Source organism: Alosa pseudoharengus, unplaced genomic scaffold (assembly GCF_046254945.1).
Source record: "Alosa pseudoharengus isolate Yale_2024_CS ecotype anadromous, Long Island Sound unplaced genomic scaffold, YU_APseudo_1.1 YU_APseudo_1.1_scf_15, whole genome shotgun sequence".
Classification (NCBI taxonomy): domain Eukaryota; kingdom Metazoa; phylum Chordata; class Actinopteri; order Clupeiformes; family Clupeidae; genus Alosa; species Alosa pseudoharengus.
Window position 1 is genome coordinate 14,750,291 of NW_027468620.1, and position 14,384 is coordinate 14,764,674.

The following is a 14,384-nucleotide window of genomic DNA, read 5'->3' on the forward strand; positions in this document are numbered from 1 at the left end:
CTGTAGAAACTGGATTTCATAGTTTATCTCATCCAACTCAAATGTAGACACACATGCGCATTGCGCACACATACACACACACACAGACATACATACATATCTTCACACACATAATCACAGTATATGGGAAGTAGCATATATTAACATGACATCACATTCACAATATACTTTACATGATGAACATTACTTACAGTATTAAAAACTCAATCCATCCTACTCTAACTTTGTTGTAAGCTTTCAATATGTTATATCATTATATTATTCTTAGTGTATAAATCAGTTGACTTAAATATGATACAAGAGCTCCACAGATATTTAGGAATCTCCATCAGAGTCATACTTCGTGGGAAGGCCAAGCATATTGGAGAGACTTATTGATATTTTTTTATTCTCATCCTTTCCAGACGTGTTAATCACAGGGATGCTTTTGTCACATTCGGGCTTTGTCACTTTGAATGTTCCTCGTTTGACTTTTGTTGGGCTATCACCATCTCCATTTACTTCAATGTTCAATGCTGGGGCACTGAAACTGACCTCTGTTGGTGGGGAGCCCTCAAGGGAGGGCGCATTCACTTCAGCTCCTACAGGGGATGAATCATCCAGGCTTCTGTCTAATGATAACCGTGAAGCAAATAATCTCAACCTTTCTTTGATGTCAATTGGTCCGGTTTGCTGCCCCTGGCTATTCAGACTAGGAGTACTGATTCCTCTAATCAGGGTTTTCAATTCAGGATTAACTGGGTCACTGTGCAGGTCTACAGCACCAGGGAACTCCAATGCTTTCTGAATGGTGCATTGTGGTAGTCTGTGTGTTTTGAACAATGGTATATCTCCCTCTGGCAATTTAATGTCAGTGCCTACATCTCCATCTACCTCAACATCAGGGCCTTCTTCTCCTCTTCTAAACAGCCTCTTGAGAGTGTGGAATTTGGACTTTGGCTTTGATGCATCAACACTGACATCTGGTGCATCCACATCAATCTCAGGGCCCTTGATATCAGCACTGACCTCAGCTTTGACTTCTGGAGCAGTAAGGTCTGCCTCAACTTTGGGAACATCAACATCCACATCCACATCAGGCCGTTTCACCCTTGGGGTTGATAAACCAAATTTAGGCAATTTGAAATGGGGCATTTTGAATTTTCCTGAAGGGGGATCGACATCCAGGTCTGGAACTTTCAAGTCCACATCTGGACCCTCAGTGTCTGCCTTGAAATCTGGTGTTGTCAAGTCTGTATCAACGTTGACATCAGGAACATTAAGATCTACTTTAGGGGCTTTGACATCCATATTTGGCAAGTTCAGATGAACATCTGGAGCAGTGATACTACCCTCAACTTTGGGTGCTGTGATATCTGGAGCTGTCAAGTCAAGACTAGGCCCATCAGCTGCAACTGTTGGGGCATCAAGTGATGGAACATTAATGTCTGGTACATCAACACTGGGTGTTTTCACCTTTGGTCCTGTTAGATTGAATTTAGGTAGCTTAAAATGAGGCATTTTTATTTTACTTGAAGTAGCTTCAACATCTATACTTGGAGCCTTCAAATCTACATCTGGTCCTGTAAGATCTGCTTTTGGCACACTTACACTACTGTCAATCTTTGGTGCAGAGATATTCAGGTCTGGTGCTTTTAGATCCACATCTGGCGTAGTAAGGTCTGCTTTAGGTAATGTTAAACCTACATTAGGGGCATCAAGTCCTGCCTCAATTTTTGGTAGGGAGACATCCAAGTCTGGTGTATCTACATCTACACTAGCCTTTGGTCCAGACAGTTTTGGCCATTTAATTTGAGGCAATTTGAATTTCCCTGATGGAACATCAATGTCAGCTTCTGGTGCTTTGAGATTTACCTCTGGTGCTTTCAGACTTGCATCTGGTAGGTTAACATTTAGGGCTGGAGCGTTTACATCTCCCTTGATTTTTGGTGCAGAAAGGTTGAGGTCAGGTGCTTTGAGATTGACATCTGGGACATTAAGATTTGCTTTGGGCAAATTTATATCAACTTCAGGAGCATCAAGTCCCGCTTCAACCTTTGGTAGGGAGACATCCAAATCTGGTGTCTTTACATCTACACTAGCCTTTGGTCCAGACACTTTTGGCCATTTCATTTGAGGCAATTTGAATTTCCCTGATGGAACATCAATGTCAGCTTCTGGTGCTTTGAGATTTACCTCTGGTGCTTTCAGACTTGCATCTGGTAGGTTAACATTTAGGGCTGGAGCGTTTAGATCTCCCTTGATTTTTGGTGCAGAAAGGTTGAGGTCAGGTGCTTTGAGATTGACATCTGGGACATTAAGATCTGCTTTGGGCAAATTTATATCAACTTCAGAAACATCAAGTCCCGCTTCAACTTTTGGTAGGGAGACATCCAAGTCTGGTGTATCTACATCTACACTAGCCTTTGGTCCAGACACTTTTGGCCATTTAATTTGAGGCAATTTGAATTTCCCTGATGGAACATCAATGTCAGCTTCTGGTGCTTTGAGATTTACCTCTGGTGCTTTCAGACTTGCATCTGGTAGGTTAACATTTAGGGCTGGAGCGTTTAGATCTCCCTTGATTTTTGGTGCAGAAAGGTTGAGGTCAGGTGCTTTGAGATTGACATCTGGGACATTAAGATCTGCTTTGGGCAAATTTATATCAACTTCAGGAGCATCAAGTCCCGCTTCAACCTTTGGTAGGGAGACATCCAAATCCGGTGTCTTTACATCTACACTAGCCTTTGGTCCAGACACTTTTGGCCATTTCATTTGAGGCAATTTGAATTTCCCTGATGGAACATCAATGTCAGCTTCTGGTGCTTTGAGATTTACCTCTGGTGCTTTCAGACTTGCATCTGGTAGGTTAACATTTAGGGCTGGAGCGTTTAGATCTCCCTTGATTTTTGGTGCAGAAAGGTTGAGGTCAGGTGCTTTGAGATTGACATCTGGGACATTAAGATCTGCTTTGGGCAGATTTATATCAACTTCAGGAGCATTAAGTCCCGCTTCAACTTTTGGTAGGGAGACATCCAAATCTGGTGTATCTACATCTACACTAGCCTTTGGTCCAGACACTTTTGGCCATTTCATTTGAGGCAATTTGAATTTCCCTGATGGAACATCAATGTCAGCTTCTGGTGCTTTGAGATTTAGCTCTGGTGCTTTCAGACTTGCATCTGGTAGGTTAACATTTAGGGCTGGAGCGTTTAGATCTCCCTTCATTTTTGGTGCAGAAAGGTTGAGGTCAGGTGCTTTGAGATTGACATCTGGGACATTAAGATCTGCTTTGGGCAAATTTATATCAACTTTAGGAGCATCAAGTCCCGCTTCAACTTTTGGTAGGGAGACATCCAAGTCTGGTGTATCTACATCTACACTAGCCTTTGGTCCAGACACTTTTGGCCATTTCATTTGAGGCAATTTGAATTTCCCTGATGGAACATCAATGTCAGCTTCTGGTGCTTTGATATTTACCTCTGGTGCTTTCAGACTTGCATCTGGTAGGTTAACATTTAGGGCTGGAGCGTTTAGATCTTCCTTGATTTTTGGTGCAGAAAGGTTGAGGTCAGGTGCTTTGAGATTGACATCTGGGACATTAAGATCTGCTTTGGGCAAATTTATATCAACTTCAGGAGCATCAAGTCCCGCTTCAACTTTTGGTAGGGAGACATCCAAGTCTGGTGTATCTACATCTACACTAGCCTTTGGTCCAGACACTTTTGGCCATTTCATTTGAGGCAATTTGAATTTCCCTGATGGAACATCAATGTCAGCTTCTGGTGCTTTGAGATTTACCTCTGGTGCTTTCAGACTTGCATCTGGTAGGTTAACATTTAGGGCTGGAGCGTTTAGATCTCCCTTGATTTTTAGTGCAGAAAGGTTGAGGTCAGGTGCTTTGAGATTGACATCTGGGACATTAAGATCTGCTTTGGGCAAATTTATATCAACTTTAGGAGCATCAAGTCCCGCTTCAACTTTTGGTAGGGAGACATCCAAGTCTGGTGTATCTACATCTACACTAGCCTTTGGTCCAGACACTTTTGGCCATTTAATTTGAGGCAATTTGAATTTCCCTGATGGAACATCAATGTCAGCTTCTGGTGCTTTGAGATTTACCTCTGGTGCTTTCAGACTTGCATCTGGTAGGTTAACATTTAGGGCTGGAGCATTTAGATCTCCCTTGATTTTTGGTGCAGAAAGGTTGAGGTCAGGTGCTTTGAGATTGACATCTGGGACATTAAGATCTGCTTTGGGCAAATTTATATCAACTTCAGGAGCATCAAGTCCCGCTTCAACCTTAGGTAGGGAGACATCCAAATCTGGTGTCTTTACATCTGCATCAACATCAATGTCAGGTGTTTTAACTTTTGACAGGTTGAATTTTGGCCATTTAATTGGGGGCAGCTTGAACTTGCCTGATGGGGCATCAAGGTCAACTTCTGGTGCTTTTAGATCCACTTTTGGTGCTTCAAGGCTTGCATCAGGTAGATTAACATCCAGGGTCGGAGCATTGAGGTCACCTTTAATATTTGGTGCAGAGATGCTGAGGTCTGGAGATTTGAGGTCCACATCAGGTACTGTAAGGTCTGCCTTAGGCAGAGCTGCGTTAGGCAGAGCAGGCAGGTCAAGTCCTGCTTCAAGATGAGGTGCCTTTACATCAGCATCAACTTCCAGGCTTGGTGTTTTGGGTTTTAAGAGGTTCAGTTTAGGCTTCTTCCAGTTCCACTTGGATTTTGGGGGATCAATGTTGACATCAGGCACGTTGAGATCAACATCAGGGCCATCAATGTCTGCATTTGGAAGGCTTACATTGACATCTGGTGTTTCAAGATTTGCTTCAACCTCTGGAGCTTTAATGTCAGCATCAACATCGATATCAGGAGTGGTCACTTTTGGCTTGATTTTGAAGTTTGGCTTTTTTAGAGTTGGAAATTTTATCTTCCCTGATGGAGCGTTTACCTCAACACCAGGAGCTTTGAGATCCACATCTGGACCATTTATGTCAGCTGATGGTAATTTCACATCAACATCAGGCGTGTTCACATCAGCTTTAATCTTTGGTGCTGAAAGGTCCAAGTCTGGTGTTGTAACATCTGCATCAATATCCACATCTGGTCCTTTAATTTTCCTAAACTTGGGTTTCTTCATTTTTAGCCATTTGAACTTGCTTGATGGTGGATCAATGTCAACATCTGGACCATCAATTTCAGCTTTGGGCAGATTCACCTCTGCATCGGGTATATCCAAATCAGCTTTAACTGTTGGCCCAGAAACGTCAATGTCTGGGGTTTCTATCTTAGGTCGAGGGTGACCCCACCTTGGCTTTGGAAGTGTGAACCATTTGAACTTCCCTGATGGGGGCTCAATGTCAACATCTGGGGTATCTATATCCAGATTTGGGCCCTCAAGTTTAGCTTTTGGTAAGGTGACATCAACATCTGGAGGTTGAAGATTGAGCTTTGGTGTGTCGACATTTGCACTGATGCTTGGGCCTGTCAAAGTTGCGTCTGGGGTTGTAACTTGTGGGTTTTTTGTTGACGATTTGAAATTTGGCATTTTAAACTTAGGGGCCTTATATTTCAGCCCGTTGCTGTTGACTTCTGGTGGGTCCACATTAACAGACACATCTGGGGATTCAACTGATGGTGCTGAGACACTAAGCTCAGGGCTCTGAACAGTACCATCCAAGCCTGCTCCTTTTAATTGGGGTCCCGACATGCCTATTGTTGGCATGGTAAATTTTGCACCACCATCAATTCCGTTCAATGAAGGTCCATTGAGCTGCAAGAACAGAAAGGGTGACAATGGGAAATAAGTCAAACCTTTAAAAACAAACGATATATGTCTGACAAGTTTTAGGAAGAGTATGTAGGCCTACCCATTACTTGAGGAGGAAACAATATAGCCACTTACATCACCATCAAGCACGATGCTGGATTTGGTTTTAACCTCAAGTTTGTCATCATAGGGCACGAGGATCTTCAGCAACTTTAAAGCATCATCTTTGGCAAGATGGTCCAAGTGAATGGTAGCAGCAACAATCTGATCATCTATATGGAGATAGAGAAGCCAAGAATGATATTAAAACATTTGCAGGAAAGTAATAAACATCAAAAATACATGTGAATGGCACTGACTAACGCCATCAGCAAGGGCAAGATGGGCAACATTGCACATGGAGGATCCAAAGGAGTCACTCAAAAGCATAAATAGGCTCCACTCTACCTTCATTCAGGCCAATCTTCCTGGCAAAGGAAGGGTTTTTCCCTACAGAGATGATCTTTTCTCCAAGGTCCATGTTTCCTAGGGTCACATCCGCTGAGAGGCTTTCCCCTTTCATTTCCCCGTTCTGAAGAGACCAATCAAGAAAACACAATCACTGCAGATTAATATTTACAAAGATATGCACTGTACACTGAGTAAGTACATATTCATAGATTTAAAAGACAACCAGGGCTGGAATTTCATTGCCCCTTGCGTTGGCCGTGATGCCCCTTAAAAATCGTATGTTCACAGGCCACTGTGGCCTTGGTGCCCTGTATGACTACTTCCCCCCTCTTTCCATATTCTGTTTAGTATCCGACTGATGCAGCGATTTTAACAAATTAATTTCGTTTTTGATGCGGTGGAGAAAGTGACAGCGCACGGCAAGAAAAATCCAACATTCAGCAGCCAGAAGACAAGGCAAGAAATTTAAATATTAGCAGTGCCGATTCAGACGTCCAAGAGGCCCTAAGTTAAATCCCGCTAAGGGGCCCTCCTACCGGAATTCTGAGGGACAAAATGTAATGCTTCCAATACAATCATCCCAGCCCATTTTGGATGTCTACGGAAGTTACCAAATATAGTGTTTTTCCCCATAAAGGACCTTCACAGCTAAATGCCCAGTTTTAGGGTCTGGGCTGCTTGCTTTTGATACTTGCTGTACATATCCCAGTACAAAAAATAACTGTTTTTTTTTTTAAGTACAGTTCAGTTATACTACAGTAGGCTATAGTGCAGTAGAGTAGTATTTTCATGTCCAAAATACTGCATTTCTGCAGTAAAGTACAGTACTATGCAGTTTTTTGTGTCCAAAATACTGCATTTCCTGCATAAGAACTACAAAAATGTCCTCCAAACTGTTTTGATACACAGAAATCTGCAGTTTGAGACTTGAAGTAATACTGTTATTTTTTTGTAAGGGTCTGATTGTGCTAGTAGCCTGATGGCTGAGGCTGACTGTTCTTCACCTGTGTCTGTAGTAGGCTACTTGCCAAAGACATACAGTAGGGCACTGAACTGGCTCCCCCTGATTCCTTTCAATATTTTTTCGAACATAGACTATTTTAAACAATCATTTTAATACTTTACACAAGTCTAATTTACGACGTGCATCTATTGTCCAGTATGCAGCACAGCAAATCAAAGTTAATACTTTAGGCACTTTCCATTTTGCATACGTTAAGTTGTAGGTCTAAACCAACTAAAGCTTGACTGAAATATTGTACAACTATTTACTTCTTTTAAAAATGTATGGGAAGTTTCATCCCATTATGAACGCATTTAAAAATGTGATTATTTTTTTTTAAAATGTAGCCAGTCGCCCGCATTCAAAACACGGAATATGCGCAGAACCGACCCAAGTCCTGATGTGGCCCTAAGCGGAATTTGATTTGGGGGCCCCCCTACTACCTTATCGCCACCAGTAATATTAAATATTATCAATGCTTAATCATTCACATCACTGGTGATATATACAGTGAGGCTCATAAGTTTTTGAACTCATGCTAAAGTTGACTAAAAAGAGGAATATAAAATCATCAAATTGATCTTAATGCCTTAAGTAAAAAAATGAGGAAATATCCAACCTTTAAGGACACCAATTTTCTTTGTGAATGAATAATATATCATAAATAAATAAATGTTCTTCCTTAAAATACAGGGGTCATAAGTATTCGCAATATATATATATATATATTTAAATAAATGTTAAATATAGCTTAAATATCTGTAAATATTAAAATCAGATGATTTACAGTTCTATGTAGGCTAATATGTCATGTTTCATGGTTTCATGTTTTTGTAATGTTTCATTCAGTGATACAGGTCTACAGCTGTTAATAGACTAAATTCGACTTTGATCATTATAATGTAGCCTACTGTAAGCTATAGTTAAAGGGACACCAGGCAATGTTTTCGTGTTAATTACTCATCTTTGTAAGTCGGTATATGGTTAAATGACTCATTACAGGGCGAATGAAGACTCTCTCGCCCGCCCCTACTGCCTGTAGGAAGAATATCCCGCTTGCAAGTTCAGTGTATCGTACCTGCCGACCGAAGCAGGATCAGTTTACATCCTGCATCCACAGAGGCGGGCTAACGAAACGCTAGCGATTGTTGCAAACGTGTGTATAATGGCAGAGCCGGCGAAGAAGCAGCGAAAACCCTTGACGGAAGATGCAAAGAAAAGGAAAAGAGCTTCAGACCGAGCGAGGGGGAGTTTCGTAGGGAAAAAGCATCAGGCTTGCCTGGTGTCCCTTTAACTTTGGCCTTGGTGCCCTGACGTGTGGCCTTTGTGCCCCCCGCCAAATATGCCCAACCAAAGGCCAATTGGCCTTGCCCCTAAAATAATGAAATTCCAGTACTGCATACAACACTTGGACACAAGCCACTGAAAATTATATATTTTTAAAGTGTCTATTCAAATAGACATTTGATTATTATAATGTAAGACTATATTATCAACAGTTCTTACTGTACTTACCATTTTCACTCAGAGCTTTTTACAACTGCATATCATTAAAAGGCCGCATTCATTAAAACCTGGAAGAGAGGAAGGAAAGGATTATTTCACTCTGACCATCTGCATGGCTTTGGACATATCCAGCAGAACTAAATGTAAATAGATATCTATCCAACCAGATAGCACTACATACATGACATATCATGTTCCCACATATCAATCAAAACAAATATAATAACGGATGTACTTTAGCCATTCTCTCTTTGAGGCACATACTTAGACCCACTCACAGTCACCAGAAATCAATGAAGGTAATCTGCCAAAATATGTGGTAATACATGTGGTTTGTCACCCGACAACACAAATGTTGGCTTTAATCCCTGAACAATTGAAACTGGCGCGGCTCAGGGATGGGTGTACTGTATGATTACTCAATCTATGAGTGTTTGTGCTGTAGTTATGTATGCATTGTTCAGCTTCTGAGGCAGAAACCTTTTTTTAAACTGTCCTAAACTAAACTAGGTCTTTATGTCTTGACAAGTCAGCGTTCTCCTTCATTTTATGGTTATCTGCTTTATGACTGAATGCATATATATATATATATTCCTCTTGCAGTGTCTTCTGTCCACTGATAGAACTGTTTTGTTTGTTTGATGGACTGGTTTTCCAAAAAGCCAAAGTAAGGTAAAAAGTAAGTTGTCCAAATTAATTGCAGTTTCCTCTTACAACTATCAAGGGTTAGAACCAAAGCATCCAATACTAAATTCTTGGCCAAATCTCTCATTTCAAATGTCACACAGCCATAAAACTCACAGACAAAACTTGCATACACACAGACAAACAATACAAAAGCACAACACACACACACACACACACACAGAAACATAGTCAAACACCCACGCAGCACATCATGCCTCTGGCATCTCTGGTATGGCCTTCTGGCAGAACAAGAATGCCGGAAACCAGTCAGTCAGGATGCTCGGTGGCTCACGTGGGCTCTACCTATGCAGCCCTCTCAACACAAACACATACCTCTCCTTTGAAACACACTCTCTCACCCTCACAACAATCACACACCCAAAGAGGCTGAGCGGCCAGCCTGCAGGACACACCAAGCCAGGCGAATATTCATGAGCCCCTCCTGTCATCTGCATGTCAATCAAGGGTGTGGCAGGGCAGTGAGAGTGATGAAACTATATCAACAGTATCGATTTAAAGTGCCTGCCTTTGTTACTGACCCTCTTTCAGAGAGAGGATGGGCAAGTATGGATGTTTACGTTTAGGGAGAAGAGGCACTCGACACTCAAACAGGGTGCAACGTGTTGGCAGGGAGCTTGAAAGTCAAGCACAAAAAAACAAAACAAAAACTATCGATACCACAAGAGCCATCAATGGTTCAGCAGGTTCACTTGGGTTTCAGCTGCTAGTGTTGAATTCATACAGTAGCTAGTTACAATCTACTGCTAGTTACAATAATCAGTTATCAATATCATATTTAATAGTGCATATGGGAGCTAACTCATATCCCAAGAGGCTAGATAGATAGATAGATCTTCTTCATCCATCAATGCACCTTATCCACACATGTGTGTTCACATACACCCACAAAACCTTTAACTATTTCCGCTTTTTTACTTAATACAAAATATGGCAATGTGTAACTGTACACTTCAGGGTTGAGATTTAGAAACTGAGGCTGTTTCCTGAGTTTTACTAATGTCCCAGTCACAAAAATAACATGGTAACGCAAGGAACAAATACAACAATATGTAGTGTGTCTCCCACGAAACAGTCTACCATCGCAGCCTGAATGTTACAACCGCTGGATAAAAGCATAAATTCATAAAGAATGTTGGATCAAACTTTACTTTGATAGTCCGCCCATAGACTATCCACAGATGTTCAGATTATCAAGAATCTGTTTGTTTATATTCTATTAACTACAATTCATAGGTAGGGTTAAGTTTAGGGGTTACAGTAGATTTGGTTAAGGTCACGTTCAGTAATTGTTCAACAACAATTTTACATACTGAATCTCAACAAATGATCTTTTAAGCCTCCATGGGCTGACTACTGTATACATGTAAAGTGTTACAAAATGTATTTCACGGATTTCAAGAAGCCCATGAAATGGCCTGGTATATTCTGCCAACAACACACATGCATATGAAACACATTTTAGAATATTTCAGATAGTAATTCAGATTTAATTTTGAAATCACACATTGATAGCTCTGAAGCAATATCAAAGGCAAAATAAACTACTAATCGCCTAACATGAAAGATCCTTTCAGTCAACTTACACAAAATCATCATTAGTTACACTGAGACTTATTACTGAGCAGCTTGTAGGCAGTGGGTTCACAGCCTTTCAAAGCATGGACTCACCATCTGATGCTGTAGGGGCCTGTTGTCTCCTCTGAACTCCAGTGATTCTGACTCTCTTGATGAATCGCACTGTTAAATGCCTTCACGCACACCACCGGAGCCAAACAAACAGGTTAGGCAGCAGCGGGCCAGCCCACCTATCTACCTGTCATACACTCTGTCAAATAGGCACATAGCACACACACACACACACACAAGCTGCTGTTCACCGAAACCTACTGTTCAGACACACACACACACACAAACACACACACACACACACACACACACACAAACACACACACACACACACACACACACACAAACACACACACACACACACACACACAGAGAGGTGAGAGGTAAAGAAAAAAAGAAAGACTGCTCACAACAGGCTAAACAAGGTTTCTACACTGAAGCATATTGAATGAGAGGTTGCAAAACCTAGGAGAAGGCCATTCATGTCCAGGCACAATGACACATGTGTTCAAGACAAAATGACATGAACCACTGGAAATCACTGCGATTATCATCAAGCTTCTCAAGTATTTGTGATGATGACCTGTCTGATAGAAGACCTGAAAAAAAAGCAATGAAGATAGAACTCAATGTGGGATACAGTGAAGCACTCATTTCGGAGCAATCACTATCATCATGATTGTCATTATAAAGTCATTATGATGATTAATATCACCCAATAATGGTCAACTTTGATCATACCTGGCTTCAAGGGATTTTTACTTTTGTCAACAGGCACATAAAAATATGACTCTAACAAAGTGTGAATCAATCTACATATACAATAGATAGATAGATAGAAAGATAGATACTTTATTATTCCCCAGGGGAAATTCAAGGTCACAGTAGCATACAGACAACACACACACACACACATTCACTAACAGCAGAAAGTAATTAAAAGTATATAATATAAAAACACAACTAAGCAATAAGGACAGTAGAAGATAAATATATACTAAATACTAAATATACTAAAATACAAATTATACTAAATAACACAATTCTAAAAAAACAGTATCCACATAGTGGGTGATTAATCAAACAAGATGCGCTTGCAATGACTGAGGCAGGGACTGAGCCTGTGATTCTCTGTGCATAAGGTAAGGTAAGGTAAGGTGCTCTGTGTGAATGAGTGTCATGGTGATGGTGCAAATGAGTAAGTCAAACAGTGCAAGAATAAAGTCTATATATCTATATATAACTATATTAAGGAAGGTATGGTTAAGGTATAAGTGTGGTTACAGTTCGGCTGTGGCATGGAGGGAGGGGTTGTGCATATGTGCTAATATAGCACGCAAACAGTGAGGCAGAAGACAGTGGTAAAAAGTGGCTAGTGGACAGACAGTTCAAGACATGGAGGTGGTGAAGAGGCAGACAGACTATGCGGAGAAGTCTATTTCTCCTCTTCCCTTAAGTGAAGCATTGAACAGTTCAATGGCCCTGGGGACGAATTACTTCCTCAGTCTGTCTGTTGTGCAAGGCAGTGAGCGAAGTCTCTAGCTGATCAGGCTCTTCTGCTTAACAATAATGTTGTGGAGTGGATGACACTCATTGTCCAAGATGTTGATCAATTTGTTCAGGGTCCTTTTGTCAGATATTGAAGTGATGCACTCCAGTTCAGCTCCCACTACAGAGCCAGCTTTCCTTACCAGCCTGTCAAGTCGTCCCGCATCCTTCTTCTTTGTGCTTCCTCCCCAACATACCACTGCATAGAAGAGGATGCTGGCAACAACAGACATTGAAGGAGCGCAGCCTCCTTAGGAAGTACAGCCTGCTCTGCCCTTTCTTGTAGAGTGCGTCAGTGTTGGCTGACCAGTCCAGTTTATTGTCAAGGTGGAGACCCAGGTACTTGTAGGTGCTTACCTCCTCGACATTGACCCCATCAATGGAGACTGGTAGCAGAGTGGGCTTAGACCTGCGGAAATCCACCACCATCTCCTTGGTCTTTGAAGTGTTGAGTTGGAGATGATTGAGTTTGCACCATTGCACAAAGTCCTCCACCAGGCACCAGGCCAACCAGTTTGCAATGTGTTAATAGAAAGATAATGTGGAATGCAGAAAAATAAAGTGACTCGGTCATCAGTGCCCATTTGTGTGATTAGTACCTCAGTGGCTGTGTCCTGAGTAACTCTAAAACCCTGAGAGAAAAAGATAAATTAAGCATTTCTGATGTAAGAAAGTCATTTTTTAACTTATTTGTATAACAGTGTTTGGTTGACCATTAACTAACATAAAACTAGTTGATGCACATTATAGGGTTATATTCAGACATCACTGTAATTCCATTTGCACATACACTATAAGGTTTAGGAAGGCTTCCCTACTTATTGCAATACCATTTATTATTATCTTGTACATTGTTATCTTTTATTATTATAAAACATCAGTCATTTAAATCGATAGGAAAGAATGGCATTAAAGTGCTGACAGGATACAGTTGCTTCAGATAGTGGACAATAAAAGTGCTAGTTCAAAATTGCTTGATGGTGTTTTATGCCCCCAACATCGTCTTCCAGGCAGCACTGCCACCGTCTACTTAAAGGCACCTTATCCTAAACCTAACCCTAACCTTAACCCATGCCTAACCATAGCGCCTTCCAGGCAGCGCTGCCTTGAAGACAACGTTGGGGGCATAAAACACCAAGAAACGTTCAAAATCTCAGTGCACAGCCCTTCTTTTTCCAGGTGCTGATGGTGTGCAGTAGAACAATTGAAAAGTCAAAAACTAGTATACATCGCACACTGGAGCATATATTTTTGCTGACTTTATTTGGCGTGAACAACGCATTTCGCAGTTTGCTTCTTCAGGTTCACCTAAAATTTCAATAAAGGTGCTCGTGTCTAGAATACACTTAAAAAATGATGCAGTAACTTTTTTCTAAACCTAACCCTAACTTGTCATGACAAAAAACGAATGACACTTGACAGAAGCAAGTGACAGAAGTGTTGTCTTGTTGTCTTGTCTACATTTATGACTTGTTTATAATGTTTATGACACATTTATGACAGTGTCATGTCACTCTTATGTAGATACCTTCAAGTAGCCTAGTGTAACCGATGATACTAACACTGGCTTCATCATATGGAATAATCCCCAAAGAGGCACGCAGCAGCAGGGCGTTGGTTCAGTTTCATGGGTTCAACATTAAATGAAAGTGTTCAGGCCTCCTCCCTCTCATCTGCGTACCGCTCCAGGCCCTGGTCTCGTCTGATGAGGTGTCAGGAATGCATTACAAACACCACAAACGTACAGTATTGCGGTGCTACAGGTGGCCAGTTCAACAAT

The 14,384-nt window shown here is 41.2% G+C and overlaps 1 protein-coding gene across 1 annotated transcript; it reads right to left on the reverse strand.

Annotated features, from left to right (window-relative positions):
- Nucleotide 1: 1 nt before the first annotated feature.
- On the reverse strand, nt 2-11,188 carry LOC143124266 (uncharacterized). Its single transcript, XM_076285683.1, has 5 exons — nt 11,099-11,188; nt 8,732-8,790; nt 6,211-6,334; nt 5,899-6,035; nt 2-5,766 (listed from the first exon to the last, which is right to left on the reverse strand). Exons 2-5 carry the CDS (start codon nt 8,732-8,734, stop codon nt 316-318), a joined length of 5,715 nt encoding a protein of 1,904 aa, XP_076141798.1. The 5' UTR covers nt 8,735-8,790; nt 11,099-11,188; the 3' UTR covers nt 2-315.
- Nucleotides 11,189-14,384: the final 3,196 nt, after the last annotated feature.

Bases quoted from the DNA above. Each gene is read 5' to 3' on its own strand.
- LOC143124266 (XM_076285683.1), bottom strand. The intron at 6,036-6,210 runs GTAGAGTGGAGC...ATCTCCATATAG, and splicing joins GAAGATTGGCCTGAATGAAG to ATGATCAGATTGTTGCTGCT. The intron at 5,767-5,898 runs GTAAGTGGCTAT...CTGTTCTTGCAG, and splicing joins GCATCGTGCTTGATGGTGAT to CTCAATGGACCTTCATTGAA.